The sequence below is a fragment of the Notechis scutatus genome, chromosome Z, assembly GCF_049901735.1.
Source record: "Notechis scutatus isolate UNSWTSFEM ecotype Mainland chromosome Z, rNotScu1.2, whole genome shotgun sequence".
NCBI classification, from domain to species: Eukaryota; Metazoa; Chordata; class Lepidosauria; order Squamata; family Elapidae; genus Notechis; species Notechis scutatus.
The window spans coordinates 140,528,364-140,548,830 of NC_142025.1; the positions used below are offsets into that span (position 1 = coordinate 140,528,364).

The 20,467-nt window shown below is 43.6% G+C and overlaps 1 protein-coding gene across 2 annotated transcripts; it reads right to left on the reverse strand.

The window, feature by feature from the left end:
- Nucleotides 1-784: 784 nt before the first annotated feature.
- On the reverse strand, nucleotides 785-20,427 carry MAPK7 (mitogen-activated protein kinase 7). 2 transcript variants are annotated; one of them, XM_026683519.2, is made up of 7 exons: nucleotides 20,163-20,427; nucleotides 17,811-18,033; nucleotides 15,117-15,282; nucleotides 12,510-13,645; nucleotides 8,995-9,905; nucleotides 8,154-8,281; nucleotides 785-7,140 (listed from the first exon to the last, which is right to left on the reverse strand). In XM_026683519.2, exons 2-7 carry the CDS (start codon nucleotides 18,028-18,030, stop codon nucleotides 6,987-6,989), a joined length of 2,715 nt encoding a protein of 904 aa, XP_026539304.1. In that variant the 5' UTR covers nucleotides 18,031-18,033; nucleotides 20,163-20,427; the 3' UTR covers nucleotides 785-6,986. The 2 variants fall into 2 exon arrangements, with proteins under 2 accessions (XP_026539304.1, XP_087803019.1); XM_087946893.1 differs by lacking the exons at nucleotides 15,117-15,282; nucleotides 17,811-18,033; nucleotides 20,163-20,427 and adding an exon at nucleotides 14,147-14,219.
- Nucleotides 20,428-20,467: the final 40 nt, after the last annotated feature.

Consider the following 20,467-nt stretch of genomic DNA (forward strand, 5'->3'; position numbering starts at 1 on the left):
CCTGTGTGAGTGTGCTGCTGCTTGGGATGATGCTTCTCTGAAGTGTGTGCAGCAATCTAAGGCGGCAACCTCATGACGCTGTGATGTAACAGCTGACAATCACTCCTTTTGCAATGCAATATTTATTTTTGTACCTTTCCAGAGACAGAGAGGTGGCTGAATTTCCTTACAGTTATTCCCTGGGTGTGTGAGTTGGGAAGTAGGGGTGGGGAAGAGAGAGAGAGAGAGAGAGAGAAACAGAGAGAGAGAGAAAAGAGAGGCAGAGAGAAAGAAAAAGAGGCAGAGATAAACAGAGAGGAGGGGAAGAGAGAGGGAGGAAAAAGAGAGGAGAGACAGAGAGAAATAAAGAGAGAAGGAGAGAGAGAGAGGGAGAGAGAGAAAGAGAAAGCGGGAGAATGAGAGAGACAGGGGAGAGACAGAGAGTGAAAGAGAGAGGGGAAGAGAAAGGGAGGGAGAGAGACAGAGAGGAGGAAAAGAGAGTGAGGCAGAGAGAGAAGGGAGGGAAAGAGAGACAAGAGTCACAGACACCATCATATGACTGGATGGGAGTGAGTGACATCGAGTTGGCCACGCCCACCCAGGTTTTGTGGCTCCCGGTATTTTTTCTATGGGAAATGGGTCCAAATGGCAGCCCCTCAAATACTGGAGTACTGCTATCATATCACTCCTATTTTTTTTCCCCTTTAAACTAGCCAAACCCAAATCCTGCAGCCGTTCTTCATATGTTTCAGTCTCCAGGCCTTCATCTCAGTTGCTCTTCTTTGATTTTTTTTTTTTGTCTCAACATCTTTTTTGTTGTAAAGTTGGTTCCAGTATTCCAGGTGCGGTTTTACTAGAGTTTTACAAAATGGTACTAATACCTCCTGCTATCTTGATTCTATGTCTCTGTTTATGCAACCCAGGATTGTATTAGCTTTTTTGGCTGCTTCCACACACTGCTGTCTCATGTTTAAGTGATCATCCACTAGGACTCCAAGTTCCCCCTCACAGTTACTTGATTTGAACCTGCTCTCGCCTAATCTGTACTTATACCTTTGATTTTTTTTTTCCTGCCTAAATGTTAAACTTTGCTTTTCTCCACATTAAAATCCATTTTGTTGGATAAAACCCATTGTTCAAGTTTGTCAAGATCTTTTTGGATCTAGTTTAGTCCTCTACATCTTCTAGAGACTCTTAACTGAGATAATGTTTTCTTGGTTTTTTCATTATTTTGGAGTTTTGTTTTGTTTTTGGTTTTTGTTTTTTTAGTGTCCTTAATATCATCCTGCTTCTTTCATCTTTTTTTTTACTTTTCAAAGAAAGAACTAGAGCAGGTGTCTCCAACCTTGGCAACTTGAAGACTTGTGCACTTCAACTCCCAGAATTCCTCACCCAGCTTTGTTTTGAAGTCCACAAGTCTTAAAGTTGCCAAGGTTGGAGACCCCTGAACTAAAGCATCTATGGGAAATCTCAAAAACCAAACGTCTGGGAGATTATTTAAACTTAGCCATATAGTACAACAACACTGTTCTGGCATTTTACAAATCACAATTTTAATAGAAAGTTTAATGAACAATTTCTTTGTTCTAAGACATCACCCGGGCGGGGGGGAAAGAACACTACACCAAAGCACCACAGATAACGGACACAATGCTCAAAGCACTCCAAACAAGTTTCACATACTAATTCAAAGCTGCATCCACTTGATCCCAAGTCTGACCTCTGGATCTTCAGAAGTGAATTTTGAATTAGTCAGAAAAGTATACAGGTGTCTAGTCCTTGACTTACAACCATTCATTTAGTGGCCATTTGAAGTTATAACAGCACTGAAAAAAAGTAACTTATGATCGGTTTTCAAACTTACGACCACTGCCAGCATTCCCATGGTTACATGGTCAAAATTCGGGCGCTTGGAAACTGAAATAAATTTATCACAATTGCACTGTCCCAGAGTCATGGGATCACCATTTGTTAACCTTCTCAGCCTGCTTCCAACAAGCAAAGTCAATGGAGAAAACCAGACTCACTTAACGACTGCATGGTTCACTCAACAGCTGCAGCGATTCGCTTAACAACTGTGACAAAAGATTGTAAAATAAGGTACATCTCAACTGCCTCACTTAATGACAGAAATTTTGTGGTTGTAGTTGAGGACTATATCAACTCTCAAATCCACACACTCCCATCCCCATATGAAAGGCAACTAGGGGTGACAATTTGGCCTTGTAAATATTTTAGGAGCGAAGAGACTGTTTTGTAACAGGAAAGTCTGACCAACTGATCCCAACTAAATCTAAGTTAATTGGACAGCAAATAATATTACTAGCCATACTCTATGAATTGAAAAAGGAGGCTTTCTATTAAACAACATATTTTGTATTTCCATAGAGCAGTGTTTCTTAAACTTTCTTTTCCCAGGAATTCTTCCTGCTTTTAAAAATTATGGAGGATTCTCACCCCCCAAAAAAAGCTTTTCTTTTTACGAGTTGTATTTATCGATATTTAAAGATAAAGGTTCCCCTCACAGATACGTGCTAGTTGTTTCTGGCTCTAGGGGACGGTCTCTGTTACAAAGCCGAAGAGCCAGCACTGTCCAAAGAGGTGTCCATGGTCATGTGGCTGGCATGACTAAATGCCGAAGGCACATGGAACACTGTTACCTGTCCACCAAAGGAGTCCCTATTTTTCTACTTGCATTTTTACATGCTTTCGAATTGCTAGGTTGGCAGAAGCTGGGACAAGTAACCGGAGCTCATCCCGTTACGCGGTGCTAAGAATTCGAACCGTCAAACTGCTGGCCTTGCTGATCGACAAGCTCAGGGTCTTAGCCACTGAGTCACCGCGACCCTCTATTGATATTTACCCTATTACAAATTAAAAATGATATATTCATTGCCTTTACCACTTCTCACAATTGTTTGATGAAATTTTATTCAATATACTAAAACTCCCATGCTTGTTTATTTGTAGCCTTTAATTGGGCAAAATGGTGCATCATAGAGCAATAATTTTTGAATCAACAATAACTCACTTGGGTTAACTTTAAAAAATGCATTCCAAATCCAGGGCCCATGATTACACCCATGGGATTTGACAAAGTTGTGGCTGCTTCAGCACCGCCATGTTGCTGTGCCATCATTGTCAGCCATGATCACATGATCTTCATGGGCATACCCCTGCCTTTCTTCCCACCTCCCTCTGGCTCCTGTGTCCAATTGCTGGCACTAAGGGCCAATGGGAAAGTAGTTTATTGGATACTCTAGAATTTAGGTCGAAATCTGAAACATCTTAATGACAGGGGTCAGTGAAGGAAGGGCAAGGGAGCAACACAGATGGTTGCTGCTGAGATAGGGCTGGCTGGAGATGTCTATGTGTGAGCTCTCTTCCTCCCTGGAAGGAAGGGGGCCTTGGGGGACAGGCAAGAATAGGAAGTTTTTCTCACAATCTAGGGCTCCCATTGTTCCCATTCCTCCCAGCAAAGTGGCAGGCTGTGCCACATGTCAACCAAGGAAGAGGAAGGACTCTGCTGAGGCTTATGAGGGAAGGAGAAATGGTGCTGGCCTATATTATATGTGAAAAAGAAATATGACCCTATCAGTTGTTTAGCATTACATTATTTTTCAACATAGGCTGGCAAATAATTTTGATTTTGAGGACCCCTGAAAGGGTCTTGGGAGACCTCCAAAGATCCTAACACCACATTCTTTAAGAAACATTGCTTTAGAGCAAAGGTCTCCAAGCTTCGCAACTTTAAGACTTGTGGACTTCAGCTCCCAGAATTCCCCAGCCAGCCATGTGGCTGGGGAATTCTGGGAGTTGAAGTCCACAAGTCTTAAAAATGGCCAGTTTGGAAACCTCTGCTTTACAGAAACACAAAAGCTTCTCACCCAAGATTTTGGACTGCATATTTGGGGGCAGGGGCTTCTAAATAAAAGCCTTCTAAATTTTTAGATAGGTAACTTAAATATTGGGACAGTCACAGCTGGCTCCTTTGGCCACCAAAATCTTGCAAAAGCATTTCCAGGAGTGCCATCATTGCTGTTTTTCAGCAATAACAATATATTTACTCAAAATCAGGTGCCATCAAGTCCGAAGAGACTTTTACACTCAAGTAAGTTTCACCTTCATACATCTTTGATGGAACATGCTTAACCATAATTCATGGGCGGGGGGGAATATACCCTCACATACAATTCGATGAGTTGGCTCAACATGCTAAGCCGTGGTATATGAGCTGCAACATGTTCGCACAACCAGAGTCAAACAAACCACAGAATGGCTTAATTATATTAGATGAGACCAACTTAGCACTGGAAGTGTAAAAAAATTCAGGCTGCTCCACAGAATGCCCTGTGCTGGTAAGATGGCAGCTTAAAAGAGAATCAGGTTTTCTTTAACGAAAGCTTACCTACGGGGCATAACAAAACAGAAACATGCCTACCCAATTTGATATGATAGCAATAGCAATAGCACAGACTTATATACCACTTCACAGTGCTTTACAGTCCTCTCTAAGCAGTTTACAGAGTCAGCATATCGCCCCCCTACAATCTGGGTCTTAATTTTACCGACCTCAGAAGGATAGAAGGCTGAGTCAACCCTTAGCCGGTGAGAATTGAACTGCCAACAGCTGGCAGTCAGCAGAAGTAGCCTGCAGTACTGCATTCTTAGCACTGCACCACCACGGCTCTATAAATAAAAGATATAGGCAAATATACATACAAAAAATACATACACACACATTAAAGTGGCAGGCCATGTTAGTCGCCAGGCTGAATATATGCAAGGTCTTCACAAAGACAGACAATGATGGCCTTATCAGGAGTATTATAGTTGGGCTGCAAAAATCTAGATGACGGTAAACAGGGACCGAAACTCTCTGCCTGCTCAAGAGTCACCCAGGTTTCTGCAGACAAGATAGGATAGCCTTATGGAGACACTGTTACATGGCCACTGTCCGGAGGCACATTGATATGGCAAGTGGCAGCCAAGATTCTGGAAAAAGCCTTGCCCAACTACCTTGGAAGCAGAGAAGGCTCTTAAAAAGCTACTGGTACAGCAAACGTGGGGTAGTAGCTGTATAAGTTAGAGGGAGAAGTGGTCCCTTCCTTTAGTAGACAGTACATGTATTGGTAGGACAGTCACATCCCACTCAAAGCAGAAGACAAAGTTGTACAATCTCTGTCGTCAAAAACCTTGAGCGTAGGCACCATCAACATTGCATATCTTCACTTACAAAGCAGAAGGCTGCCTTGCTTCAGGGCAATCATAGTCACTTTAACACCATCAAAGGAGAAAAACCTAAGTTTCTGGGACTTCCCTCCCTCATGATTTCAAGGCTTTTTCTGCATGACAATATGGCACACTGAGGTGAGGCCAAAGAAGCCCTTGATACTTGTCTCTTTTCCATTGGAACCTGTGGGCCTTTCTGTCCCATCCTCATCGCATTATTGAAGACGGCAGTTGCCAAGTTCTCCAGAATATTACCTTGGGCAGCCACAGTAATAACCAATAAACAGAGAAGCAAAATCCTGAAGCATGTAAGGCTGAAACTTCCACTTTTGGTATTTCCAGTTACAGAAATGCAGGAAAATCCTCCATCCAAGATTTTGAAGAGGTATAGCTGGTCAGAATACAGCATATGAGATTGGATGGCCCATTGGCCTAACTCAATACAAGGCAGTCCTTTGATTTCCACAAGTTTGTAATCCAGCTGTTTCATAGTGCAGCATGCTATGAAAAAGAAATTTCCCCACCAGCGCCTTCCAAATGTACATGACCTTCAGCCTCCATTATCCCTAGAAAGCCAGAGGGCTATTCATTTAATTATTAGGATTTATATTGTACAACTCAAAGTGGTGTCCATCAGCTTCCTGACTATTTTCCCCACACCTTAGGATGTGTGCCTGGACTGAAAGAGGACGATGGCCCTCAAGTCACTCAACCAGATGTTATACTTTATGGAGGACTGAAGTTTAGAATACAGGTAATCCTTGACTTACAACAGTTCGCTTAGTGGCCGTTCAAAGTTACAGCGGCGCTGCAAAAAGTGACTTATGACCATTTTTCACACATGACCATTGCTGACGGTCATAGGATCAAAATTTGGATGCTCAGTAACTGACTCATATTTATGAGAGCTGCAATGTTCCGGGGTTATCTTTTGTGACCTTTTTTTATAAGCAAAATCAAATGGGGAAGCCAAATTCACTTAACTACCAGGTTACTCACTTAACAACTGCAGTGGATTCACTTAACCCCTGTGGCAAGAAAAAGGGCCCAAAATTCAACAAATGTTTCGTTTAGCAACAGAAATCTGAGGCTCAATCATAGTCTCGTAAGTTGAGGATTATCTATATCTAAGAGAGGACTGAAGGGAAGACTAGGGAAGCTGAAAACCGATACATTTGGAAGGCACCAATTTGAAAACAGTTGCCTAGGGAGGAAGGCTGGATTTGATGCTTATGTGCATCATTGTTGTTTTTTAATGAAAAGACCCAGAGAACATGTTGTACATGAATTCTGTCCTTTCGAAGAGCTTTCAATATTCTAAACATGTTTATCAGCCATGAGGTAAGGAAACACAGTGTGGGGTCAAGCAAGAAATTGACTGGATGCCTGTTTGCAAGGAAAGAGATGGTGCATCCTTTAGCCAGAGTTCTTTTGCCAGAGTTCTTCCCTGATTTGTGTTGTGTGTGTGTGTGTGTGTGTGTGTGTGTCTTTCCACATGCCCACAGAAGGCAGCGTAGAACCAAGTCTACTTCAACTCTTATTGCAAAAGACCTCCAGTCTAAAACATCAGCCCAATTCTGTAAAGCAAAACAACAGAAATGCGTAGGCACTGTGGTGACATTTCCAAACCAAGTCATTGAAAAGGCAAATCGCCTTGATCTTTCACATCCACTCTAATGAGGCTTTATAAAAGAGGAGAGGGAGGGAGGGAGGGAGGGGGAGAGAGAGGGAGAGGGGGAGAAGAGGAAGACGTTGGCCAACAGGATATCAGGTTCTCATGCATCTTGCAGATCCGGAATGTCAGAGAGGATCATGGGAGAACCCAACTGCAGTTCTTGTTGGAGAGACTCCATGTCAGCAGGGTTCATGCGATGGACTTCCAACCAATCAGCGAGAAGCGAAGCCGAGAGTGGGGCGGAGTCACCTTGACTAATAAAGTGAAGTACAAGAAAGAGAGACCAGGAGATGGGATGGAGACAAAGCAATGGACAATACAGAACTCTAAATTATCTGGATCAGTGTTTCTCGGCAACTCTATCATGACTGGGGAATTCTGGGAGTTGAACTCCACACATTTTAGAGTTGCCAAGATGGAGAAACACTATTCTAAACAAAATCCTAGAGTATCTCCAGATAAAATTCTTTTCTATGGCATGAAGACAGATCAAATTTAGTGATAGCTGCTTCAGTATAGCTTTTGATGGAGCCCAAACCACTTTAGCCCTCAGGAACTGCTGTAGGAAACTGAAAGGGCTGAGAGAGACAGTAGAGATTCATTTGAAAAAATGAGAAGACAAATTACATTATTATTCAGCGAACGTACCTCCTGCTTCCTATTTTCCCCACAACAAACAACCTGTGAGGTGGCTTGGGCTGAAAGAGAATAAGTGGCCCAAGGTCATCCAGCCAGCTTTCAGACCTAAGGCCTAGAGTTCAGAGCCTCCTGGCTTCTAGGCCAGCACATTAATCTCTGACTCTTCAAATTTCACAGGAAGAACGGCCAATGCAGAATAGGAAACAAATTTAAATCATCCAAAATTGCCACATTTGAAAATGGTACTTTCCAGATACGTTGGGCCTCATCTTTCATAAGCTTCATGAGACTACCTAGGCTTTGTGGGGGCTGAAGGGGAACAAGTAACAGAAGATGGATCCCAACTAAGCATTGTTACTTGTCAGATCTTACCGCTGCCAGATCATGGCTCCTCCTTGTCTTCAAAAGAAGTTTGCCCTGTTTTCAATGGTATCAGAGCAGGTAAGCCAATAGAAGAAATACAACCTCTTCGTCCATTCGGGACATGTTACTTCCTGCTGCCCACCAAGGTGCTAGTTCCAATAAAGTAAACATCTGTTCCTGAATGCATGTATTCTTCCACCTATTCCACGACACAAACTTCTCCCCACAAAGTCCCAACAAACAGGATATATGAAACACTGCTCACCTCTCTCTGTTCTCCCCCACCATGTCAAAAGACTGATTCAGGAATTCTTCCAGGTCAAATCCAACCCCGTAACCAGCACCACTGCCTTTGGGCGTTCCAGAGAAAACAGGAGGCAAAAGATCTTCCACCTGGAATGAAGAACCCATAAAAATTTAATGTAGGACTACCAATGATTTGAAGACAAGGGACTCTCCATACAACCTTATTCCTGCACGAATAGCTGAGTTTCTCAGCTGTCCCTTGCACCATGAGCAAACCATCTCCTCAACCTGATACCCTAAAGGGATATCACCCTCAGTCAGCATCTTTTCTTGGATATGCTGTTCGAAAACTATGGATGCTAAAGCACATCTGGAGCACATCAGGAAAAGGAAAACACTAGCAAATAAAAGGAGAGGAAGGGTAGGTTCAAAGAAGTCAGCTGCATTTAACAAAAATCACAAGTCAGAGAAATAAACAAGTTTAAACTTGCTAAATTCCTTTCAGTGGGAGTGGAAGAAAAATAATGTTTTCCAGATCCGATCCAGAATAAACAGTTTTATTCAAGGCATTGTGTTGACTGACACACGCAACAAAGAGGACTGTACTCCTTTCTCAGGCTGCGAAAAGCCTTTTGCTCATCTCTGGGAGCCCCGCAAGAGAAATGCTGCAGCCTAAACAGAACATTGTGGGAATTCAACTATTAAGCATCCTGCAGAAATGGCAATAAGTTTGCCAGGAGCATCTTCTAGAGATGCCAAGGGGGCTCCCAACTCTTGTGGATTATAATAAGGGAATTTATACTACCCCAAGCCATGTGTCCTCCTAATATCAAAAGGAGGAGTCCCTCAAGGGCTTTTACCTGAGATTTTGACAGCTGTTGGGTTACCACGTTGATATCAGGAGATTCTGAAGGTAATCCTGATGCTACCTGGGATTGAACTGACCCTCTAGTTTCTTCTGTGGTCAGTCCCTGGGGCGGAAGTTCAGCCTTGCCTATCTCAGACTGGAACAGGGACTGATCCACCTCAGCTCTTGCCACAAAATTGACAACCGGTTCTGGCAGAGGCCCAGCAGGTGCCACCTCAGGCTGGCCAACAGGCAGTTGTCCAGACACAGCCCAGTTCTCAGGCGGAGAGACGCTACGCCAAGCATTGAGGGCCGTCATTTCATATGGGCCTTGGAAGATCTGGCTTGGGGCATACTTGACGTTCAAGAGGCACTCGGACTTGGCAGGAATGGCTTTGGGGCAAGCTGGGGCAGCCACCATGAAGGGGGCAGTCTGCGCTGGGAAAAAACGAATAACGTTGGTGTTGGAAGCCTGGACCGAGGCTAGCTCGGTCCCCACCGGGACAAGGGTGAGCTTGGGGGCAAGGCTTGGCGCTGCTTTGTCAGAGAAAGCAAGGAATTCGGAAGGTGCCGGTGTGTTACGAGAAGGGGCGGGAGTGACGCAGGCCGATGGGGGCAAAGGCTTGGTGGCAGGAACTGAGGGAAGGACATGACTGGTCGTGTTTTTCTGAGGTGGGGCTGTGGACCCATTTTGGATTGGCTTGTTCTGGGTGCGATCCACCATCTTGGTCCACCTTTCCAGAAGGTTCCGGTCGTTCTCGGTCAGCATGTCCTTGTGCTCCCGTTCCTTCTCCTTCTTCTGCTTCTCTCGCTCCTTCGCCCGTTCCTGGCGCCGCTTCCGTTTCTCCTCCCTCTCACGCTGGCGTTCCTTTGCCGTTACCGGTCGCCGGATATCAAGAGTTTCTGAGACAGAGGAAGGTATATCTGCAAGACAGAAAGAGCCAGTGGTGCTTGTGAAGAAGGAATCGAAAAAATAAAGATGACGGCTGCAAACACATAATCAAGGAAGGCCACACTTTTTTAAAAAAAACACACCCATCACAGATTAGCATCACTACCAATACTTCTTGACTTGCAACTTTGTTTAGGGACCGTACAAAGTTACAAAAACAGCACTGAAAAAAGTGACATGACCATTTTTCATACTTACGACCATTGCAGCATCCAAATAGTCACGTAATCAAAATTCGGATGGACTGGTTCATATTTATGACAGTCACAGTGTCCCAGGGTTATATGTGATCACCTTTTGTGACCTTCTGATAAGCAAATTCACTTACAGATTCAGCCAGATTCACTTACCAGCCACGTTGCTAATTTCAACAGCAGTGATTCACCTAACAATTGTGGCACGAAAGATTGTAAAATGGTGCAAAATTCACTTAACAACTGCCTTGATTAGCAACAGAAATCTGGGATTCAAATGTGTTGTAAGTCAAGGATTACCTGTATTTAAGCAGCAAATACTTTCACTCCGATTCTCCCAAGGTTTCTAAGCATTTTCCTGGATTCTAACCAGGTCTTACAGGTTATCTTGATCTTACAGTATCCAGGATTCAACCTCTTTGGTATCTACTGAACCTTGGAAAACTAACAATTGCTGTGAAGTCCTTTTCAAAGCAGGTTTCTAGACTCTAAATCAAAGATCTTCAAATTTGGCATCTTTAAGACTTGTGGACTTCAACTCCCAGAATTCCTGAGCTAACATGACTGGAGGAAGAATTGTGGGAGTTGAAGTCCACAAGTCTTAAAGCTGTCAAGTTTGAAAACCCCTGCTCTAGAAAGAATACATGTAATTCTCAACTTACAACAGTTCATTTTAGTGTCCATTTGAAGCTACAACAGCACAGAAAAAAGTGAGTTATGACCATTTCTCACACTTATGATGGTTTCAGGATCCCCGTGGTCATGTAATTTACATTCGGATGCTTGACAACTGACTCACATTTATGACGGTTGCAGTGTCCCTGGGTCGTGTGATCATCCTTTGCAACCTTCTGACAAGCAAACTCAATGGGAGGGGACCAGATTCACTTAACTATCGGATTACTAACTTAACAACTGAAATGATTCATTTAACAACTGTGGCAAGGAAAAGTCATAAAATGGGGCAAAACTCATTAAACAACCTAAACTTTGGTCTTAATTGTGGCCGTAAATTGAAGACTACCTATATTTCATTGCTTAGTAGCTTCATGATATGCTGCGTGTCAACTAAAAAGATACTCCTTGGGTCTTTTTAGCTGCCAGAAAAAGGGAGTGGGGGAAAACAAGGCATTCTTGAAATGCCTAGATAATCACCCAACAGCAGCCCAAAGTTGTCGGAGCATAAGAAGGTTACTGGAGAGCATGATTGATGACTCTTGGCTATGAATGTGTTCCATTGGAGAATATACATCTGCGGGGGGAAACCAGGGTCAAGGGGGAAATGTATGATGTAATTTAGTATCGGCTGCACCAACATGGTGACTTCTAATACACCAATTTACTTTTCTCCGAGATGCGGCTAGAGACTTTTGATTTGAATGAGGGTGGATTTGTTGGAGTCCTGACACTATGCTTCTGCCTGAAAAGAACATTCAAGGTTGCTTTGTATGTAAAACAAAACAGATGTAAAAATGATGGAAGAACAAATACAAAGCTAAACAGGTGAAAACGTTTCAACATTTGCATCTGTATACTTATTTGCTGAAATTACATATATCTTGCTCTTCAGGGTAGTTTCGAGCAACATAGACATTGCTAAGATGCAATGCTACCAAGATGCAGTATTATATTCAATAAATATTATCTGATTCCTTTAAAAAAAATTAGCCTTAAATTTCTTCTAAAAAGGTTACTTGATTTTGATTTGGGATGAAATTGAAAAGGAAGTCCTCAACATGAAACCATTCACTTCGCCACCCTTTGAAGTTACAATGGCATTGAAGAAAGTGACTTATGACCAGTTTTCACACAGACAACTATTACAGCCTCCCCAGGGTCACGTGATCAAAATTCAGGCGCTCGGCAACTGGCATATATTTATGACAGCTGCACAGTCCTGGGATCATGTGACTACCAGCTGGCTTCCGACAAGCAAAGTCAATGAGCAAGCAAATCTGGCTTCCCTTAATAACTACACGATTAGCTTCACAGCTGTGTCCCCCGCAAAATAAAAATTGTAAAAAGGGAGAAATTAACCGTCTTGCCTAACTAGGTCAGAATTCCCTACCATTTTCAGCTTTGCGGAGGGGAGGGAGGGGGAGAGGGGATGGTTGCGTGCAAATGGCGGCATGCACTCGTGCACGCACAGCTCTCCTTGCACAAGCAGCATGCACACGTGCCTGCCGCTCACTTAAATGACTTCATTTCTCCTGCTGCTCGCGCAAGTGAGGATGTGCGTGTAGGTGCATGCGCTCATAGGCCGTTTCCCCGGCCTGGTTGCAAATCCCTCACAGCCCATTAATGGGCCACGGCCCACAGGTTGGAGACCCCTGGATATCCTGTCATATCACTTCCCAGGGCCAAAACCTGTAGAAACCTCACCTTTGTTTTTATTCCGGAATGCAGATTGCAAGATGAGGGCTTTGAGAGCAGCTTTAGTGTCATCCGAGATGGCGCCTTCCCGCTTCGGTGGGGCCACTGGGGCCTCCACCTCAGCCTTGACTTCTGGCGGCGTGACAGAGGCAGCAACCAGAGGAGAGGTGAAGTCAATGGTCTCTGTTGGGTAAGGCATGGGAGAGGCCATCGCATAATCATCATCGGCGCGTGGAGAACCAGCACTGGGCATGTCAATATCGTTGCAACGCAGTAGCAGTGCCTGATTAGCGGCCTCATCCACCCCGCCGTCCACAACGGCTGGCCTAAGAGAGGGCTTGAAGCTGATCTGCCGCCGGATGCCTTCCCGGCGTTCGTGGAAGTCCTTGATTTCCGCCATGATAGTCTCTTTGATTTGTTCCTTGGTAAGCACTTGTTTGTCAAAGTCAAAATCAAAAGCCGGGACGCAATCCGGCTCATCGTCCGGATCGTGATACTTAGACAGAAACGGGTGGTTCAAGGCCTCCACAACAGAGATGCGTTCACGTGGGTCGAAGCGGAGCATCTTGGAGAGCAAAGACAAGGCCTTCCGGTCGGCATTCTGGTAGAGATTGTCCCACGGCACTGGCTGGCGTGATGGCAAGCTCTGGATGTAAGCACGCACACGGTCGGCACCAATGGAGTGGACCACTTTGGCGGGAGGAGTGCCCAGGACGGTGATAATCAGCTGCAGTTGGTGGATATAGTTTTTCCCAGGAAAAAGCTGCTTCCGTCCAAGCATCTCTGCAAAAATGCACCCTACTGACCACATGTCTATAGCCTGTGTATATTCATGCAGAGACAACATCAGCTCTGGGGCTCTGTACCAGCGAGTGGCCACATACTCTGTCATGAAGTACTTGTATTCAACTGGCTTGGTGCAGAGGCCTCGGGCCATCCCAAAGTCACCAATCTTCAGCTCACAGTTCTCATTGATCAGCAGGTTGCTGGGCTTGAGGTCTCGGTGGATCACATTGGCCGAGTGGATGTACTTAAGGCCTCGGAGAAGCTGGTAGAGAAAGTAGCGCACGTGCTCCAAAGTGAGAGGCTGTGACGAATGGATAATCTGGTGAAGGTCACTCTCCATTAAGTCTAGCACCACATAGCTGCCAGCGGGGGAAAAGAAAGGGCACAAGTCAATAAAAGAGTGAATCTGGAGTGTTGCCCACATGCAATACTTGCTGAATAATCTTGTACCTCTCCTCTTCTCGTATGCAGGCATACGACCTTCCCTGTTGGGGGTTGTTGTAAAAATAACCCTGTGAGCTATTCCAGAGCCAAATGGTAGCATGGCACATATGCTGATGTGTATATCACATATTGAGGTGATTACCTAGAAGACTGTCCACTTGGAAATAGAGAATAAGAGAATAATAATAAAGCAGGGAGGCAGTGAATATTACAGCTCCCCTCTCCTAAGGAGGGGGAGCAATAAGAAGGGCCTTATCTGTAGTGTCTCCCTTCCTGAGGAACATCATCCATCTGGAGCTAAGACTGGTCCCCACTTGTTCTTATATTAAGCTTTTATTAGCTGCAAAGTCACTGAGAGTGAATAGGATGGCCATGTACATTTTCTTAAATAAATGAATAAAAAGTGGCGTTCGTACATTTTGATTCTACTTCCTTGAATTGAGAAGTCACACATGCTGTTTCCAAACCAATAAAATATTCACAATAAGCCTGGAAAATAAGGACAAGAGAGACCAACTCACCCAAGGACAACGAAAAAACTATCATTATTTGAACCTGGATTTCCAAACTTTCTGACAACCACTAACATTATCTCATCTTATTCAAGAAACAGACCAGACCTTTTACTGGAAACTGTCATAGTCCCAAAGGATCTGGGAATCTGATGCAGAAAAAAAAAATCACCTCCACCACATGCAGCAAATTCCCCAAGCACTCACTATTTCAAAAAGCCTTCATGTCAATTCGCCAAAATTAAATTTGTGGCCAGAGATCGAACAAGGTTATTGTTTTTGTTTTAGGTTAATATTGGTGTTTTAATTGTTTTTAATATTTAATATGAGACACCCAGTCATATACTTGAAGATGGGCAGCTATATAAAACAAACAATTGGGGTTTTTTTTAATGTTTAATGTGAGAACCCCAAAATTATGTATCCCAAAGGTGCTTTTTTTAAGAGGCAACTGGACTTTCTTGTTTTTCTTTGAAGATGTTTTGCTTCTCATCTGAGAAGCTTCTTCAGCTCAGAGCTAAAGAAGCTTCTTGGATGAGAAGTGAGATGTCTTCAAAGAAAAACAAGGAAGTCCATTAAGCATCTTTGGGACAACCACGACCTGGGTGACTGAGAATCTCCACTGACACTTACCGAAGCCATATACCTGCAGATGGGCAGCTATATAAAACAAACAATTATATAAGTTGTCAATTAATCCTTTAAAAAGTAGAGGTGGTGTAACCTTCTGAGCTCACACTGATTTAATCAGCTTTCTACAAGAAGAGATGAACTGTTTTAATTTATTATCTCATAAAGGCTACCGGAATTTCAGACAGGGCTAGGACCAGACAGTATTTCTCAAGCCTGGCAAACTTTTAAGACAGACACTTACACAGACTTGAATTCAGCATAAGGCACGGAAGGTTTCAGGATATCCTTGATGGCAATGATGTTATCGTGCTTGAAATGTTTCAAGATTTTAAGTTCCCGGAGAGTACGCTTGGCATTCATCACAACGTCAAAGGCATTCGGGATCTTCTTTATCGCCACCTGCTGGCCTGGTAAGTGGAAAACAGGAAAGAGGTGCCAAGATAAGCAATTACATTATTCCTTAATTGAGACAGTTTCTGAATATAACCTAAAGGCATTTTATGTAATTAGGGACCTTGGCATTTCTTTGGGCCCTTATGCCAAAGCTCTGCTCTGCATCTCAGTGCAATATATAAAACTAAGTCTCCCTATTTCCCAGACTCTGGCAAGCCTTCCCCGGCCTGGCATCAATCAGTTCCTTTGGAATTATATTTCCTAAAATTCCCAGCCAGCATGACGGAAAAAATTTGAAACTGTAGTCAGGAAAGGCTGGCTTCGATCCAGGTATCAAGTTTGAACGTGGCACAGGCAAAAGCATTCTGAAGGATTTTGTCTTAACAGAAAATGTGTAGCCCAGGCAGGAAATCCTTCCTTTAAGGCAGTGTCACTATCAATATACTGATAAGATGCATACCCAGCAGCATAGACCTTAAAACATCAAGGAGGAGTAGCCTAGAACCAGGAGATTGTGAGTTCTAGTTCTGCCTTAGGCATGAAGGTAGGCTGAGTGAAATAGGGCCAATTGCCAGAAGTTCTAGTCCCACCTTACACATGAAAGCTGGCTAGGTAACTTTGGGCCAATCACTAGGAAACTGTGAGTTCTAATTCCACCTTAGGCATGGCAGCCAGCAGGGTGACTGGGCCAATCACCAGGAGACTATGAATTCTAGTCCTACTTTAGGAATGAAAGACAGCTGGGTAACTTTGGGCCAGTCACTCTCTCTTGTGGTGGGAAATTTTTTTGTTTTATGTGGGGTGTTTTTTTTGGGGGGTGTGATGGTTAAGCGAATGCCACTGCTGTTATGTGAATGCAACAGTCATTAAGTAAATGAACCCACCTTACAGGGTTGTTGTGGTGAGGAAAACAGGAAGAAGAAATATTAGGTATATTGACGGTCTTGAGTCATTCAAATATATACATTTTTAAAAAGTACAAGTCCAATAACAGTGTCTCATTAATCTGCATAGTTTGCTACCTGTTTTAATACTAATACAAAAATATCTGCTACTAGTAAATTATAGGTAGTCCTAGTTTAACAACAATCCTAATCAGCGGGATGGGACAGCTCATTACAGCCAACGCACCATGGCCAACTTGGTGTGGGACAAGAATTACAATAACATCGTGTCAGGATTGCAGCAGTTACCCCCATTTAAATCATGAGTCTTGAGCCAAACTTCCAAATCTTCAAAGGATTAATTAGGAGTTAACATGTCCGGCACTGCGTGAGTATAGCCGGCTCTAAGACACATAATTCATTGTCACCCTTGACCTTGGTTTTCCCCTATCCCTTGGATGTATTGTAATTCATATTCTCCAATGGGACACATCTATAGCCAAGAGTCATCAATCAGTCATCTAGTTACTATCTTTGAAAACATTTATGGAATGCAGTTTCGGTTTGCAAGCTGCTGCACTGCTCCCCCCTCCCTTTCTGTTGGCAACTCTAAAAACCATAGAAATATTTCATGAGTTGACAGATTGAAGAAATGCTAGAACTGAATCATTAAAGAAAGGATGCCAAAGGAAAGACAAAATGAAATGTGAATGAGAAAAATTAAAATATTTTTTTAATTATTTTAAATAATTAAATGGTTGAATTGTCCCACAGTGAGTTGTCCTGGGGCAAGTTGACCATGACAAGTTGTTTGCAGAGAATTGTCATAGCCCCAGAATGAACAATTCATCATTAAGCAAAGCAGTTAAGTGAAACCGCCACTGTGCTTACGATATGATCGTACTTGAGTTTTACAAACCTGCGAAGGTCATAAGCATGAAGAACTATGGCTGCATGGTTATTTTTTCATCACAATCATAAATGCTATATGAGGCAGTGGCTAAATGAGGACTACCCATATGCATTAATATTTCAGGGTAAAGTAGTACCTCTGATCACAACCAAATCGGGTTCTGACCAAAAAATGCACAATTTTTTTTAATCTGGTCACACATACTCGGGTGGTGATCAAACACGACCCCTGACCCAGAAATTCCTGAAGCCGAAACATTAGAAGGCAAAGAAATCACCAAAGTTATGGAACGAATTATGGTGGTGACCAGAGGTTCTACTGCACTAGCAATAGCAATAGGACTTAGACTTATATTCCGTTTCACAGTGCTTTTACAGCACTCTTCAAGCAGTTTACAAAGTCAGCGTATTGCCCCCAACAATCTGAGTCCTCATTTTACCAACCTCGGAAGGCTGGAAGGCTGAATCAGTCTCGAGCCTGGTGAGATTTGAACTGCCAAATTGCAGGGAGCCAGCAGTCAGCAGAGGTAGCCTGCAGTACTGCATTCTAACCACTCCGCCACTAAACCAAACTTTGCAGAAAACACTACACAGAGAACCACAGGACATATATTATTGATACATACACCATAGAAATATAGTCAAGGAGAATTCCTCTATGCCCCACCTCTATGCAGGAGATAAACCACACAAGATCTCAACAGCCACCCAGCAGAGAGCAGCATGAAGCCATCTGACTTACACACCTGTGTCTTTGCGCCGTGCTGAGCTCACCACACCATAAGCTCCGGTGCCAATTGTTTCAATGACTTCATACTCATCTCCCACTTCGAAAGTGACGTCAAATGACCGAGCCTTCAAAATGGCTAAGTTCTTTGCAGCCACCGTGGCCTGATGGGTGGACTCCTGCTTGGGTTGATTTTGAGCTGCTTCCTCACCCTCGTCTTCCACTGGTGGTTCAGCCATGGTCTGTCACATTCACACACACAAACACACACAAAGAGACAAACATGAATTATGAAATCCTGCTGCCCAAGCCAAATGTTCCAAGAGGTTACTGCCCAATGCCTAATTTCCTATTCTCATCTTCGTTACAGTAAATATAGCAGGTGGACACAGGCAAGCCTTGACACTTGATGCAAGACTGTTGAAAGTAACCCAAGAGTGCAACAGCATTTAGCAGATGATGAACAATGAATGGATTTAGGGCCAAGCAGAGGAACATATGCCTTACCAGAGAACCAGTTTTGTTAAGAAACTGAATGGAGATTCTCAGTCATGGTTGTTTAAAGGTGTTTTTTTTTTCAGGAAGCAACTGGACTTTCTTTTTTTTTCTTTTGAAGACTTTCAATTCTCATCCAAGAAGTTTCTTCAGCTCTGACTGGATGGTGGGGAATCAAAGGATTTATAGTTCCTTGTAGACCCTGAGGACACAGATTAAACCTCCAAGTGTTTTAACGATTCTCTAAAACAGGGGTGTCAAACGCACGTTGTCACAGCAGCATCATGTGACGTATTGGGACTTTTTCCCCTTCGCTAAACCAGGCGTGGGCATGGCCCGCACATGATGCATCCAGCCTGCAGGCCGGGAGTTTGACAGCTCTAAAAGAATGCAAATGACCAGCTGTCTGCAAGGAATATAAATCCTTCCTTTCCCCACCATCCAGTCAGAGCTGAAGAAGCTTCTTGGATGAGAAGCAAAACATCTTCAAAAGAAACAAGGAAGTCCAGTTGCCTCCTGAAAAAAGCACCTTTAGTTAAGGTGGTTAAGGCAGCAGACCAAAAATCAGAAGACTTTTTAGTTCTAGACCCACCTTACACCCAAAGCTGATAAATGACCTTGGGCCAGTCATGTCCTGCCAGTTCTAGGCAGAAGACAAGGGCAAATCATTTCCAAAGATCTTGCCAAACAAATTGAACGAACTAAAATTGGGAACTTGGGAATAATGACAGGCAAAATATAAGTGTGTTATATTAATATATGAAGCATATAATTGAATGTAGTTCATTAATTGTTTCTCCCTTGACCCTCTGTAACTGACCTCAATTAGCTAGCTATGCAGATTGTGATGAGTGAGCCACATTTTTTTTAAAAAAAAAAAGCACAAAAGAAGAGTGCATACAATTAAGAACAGATAATCAAATCTTGCACAATTGAGTGTGCAAATTATTTGAGACAATCTGAAATTACAAGATAATTTTATACTTTATGAAAGAGAACTTGCAAGATAATTCAACCTACTGAGCCTCTTGGAATAAAGTACTTTTTTATAAAGTACTTTAAAAAGAAAAATGGATGCAAACTTGAGGATATAATGTGAAAGAAAGTTCCTTTTTAATTTAGGAACAGGAGAGCAGTAGTCTTTTGAGTCCTTCTGACTGGGAAAATAAAATAGGGCAGCATGACAGTTTAATCTGCCAGCCTGAAATTAAGAAGAATCTACGATGGGATTGGATGGGGGGCAGAGGGAAGCATGGAAAAGTTGTTCTCTTACCAATCAAAAACACAGTTTTCACAGAAATTTCAGAGAAGAAAAAATAGTTTCTCTCCCCCCACTCCCATCAGTTTTTAGGACAGAGTGAGATTAAGAAGCAAGCTGGGCTGGATTTGGACAAAAAAAGGGAAAAGTGTCAGTAGCCAATTTTATAGAGCAAGAAAAGGAAAAGTGTTTCTCTGTAAGAAGGGAGTCAGTTTGGTATGGTAGTTAAGGCACTTGCTCAAGACCGGGGAACTCCCAAGTTCAAATCCACCCTAAAAACTCTCTGAATGACTTCGGATCAGCCACATTCCCTCAGTCCAAAAGGACAAAGGAGGGAGACCCAACCCACGTTGACCTCTCGGACAAAAGCAGTAATTGGGGGGGAGGGGCTGGGGTTCAGTGGCCGAGCTGAATATTGCCAATGGAGCAAAGCAGGGATGGGGAGGAAAATAAGGAGGGGGAAAGGGCTGCCGATCTCGTGGGGAGGGGCAGAGGGCTGAATTATTAGAGCTGCAACGCAAAGGGAAAATTATGCCGCTGGCCAAATCTCCTTCCAGCTGGAATCGTCCACCCCTAATGAGGATAGGAAGGAACCCGCGGGAGAAAAAGGGTCCCCACCTGCCAAGATGCGAGATGAAGCGCCGAAGGTCTCAGGAGGTGGACAACAGGGGCGGTTCCCTCTCTGGTCCGCTACACCCTGGTGAGGATGATGGCTCGCCCGGCTGGTCAAGAGTGCCCGGATGTTACGGCTCCGACTGCTCCTCAGCCAATCAAAACGCAGGCGGGCGTGGCTACGAGGGCGAAAGCGCCCCGAGATTGCTCCGGCATCGGTACCTTTCTTGAAACAAAATGAAACGCCCCACCTCGCCCGCTAGGAAGAGCCAATCGGAGAGCGCGGAGAAAAAAGCCAGGGGGCCAATGAG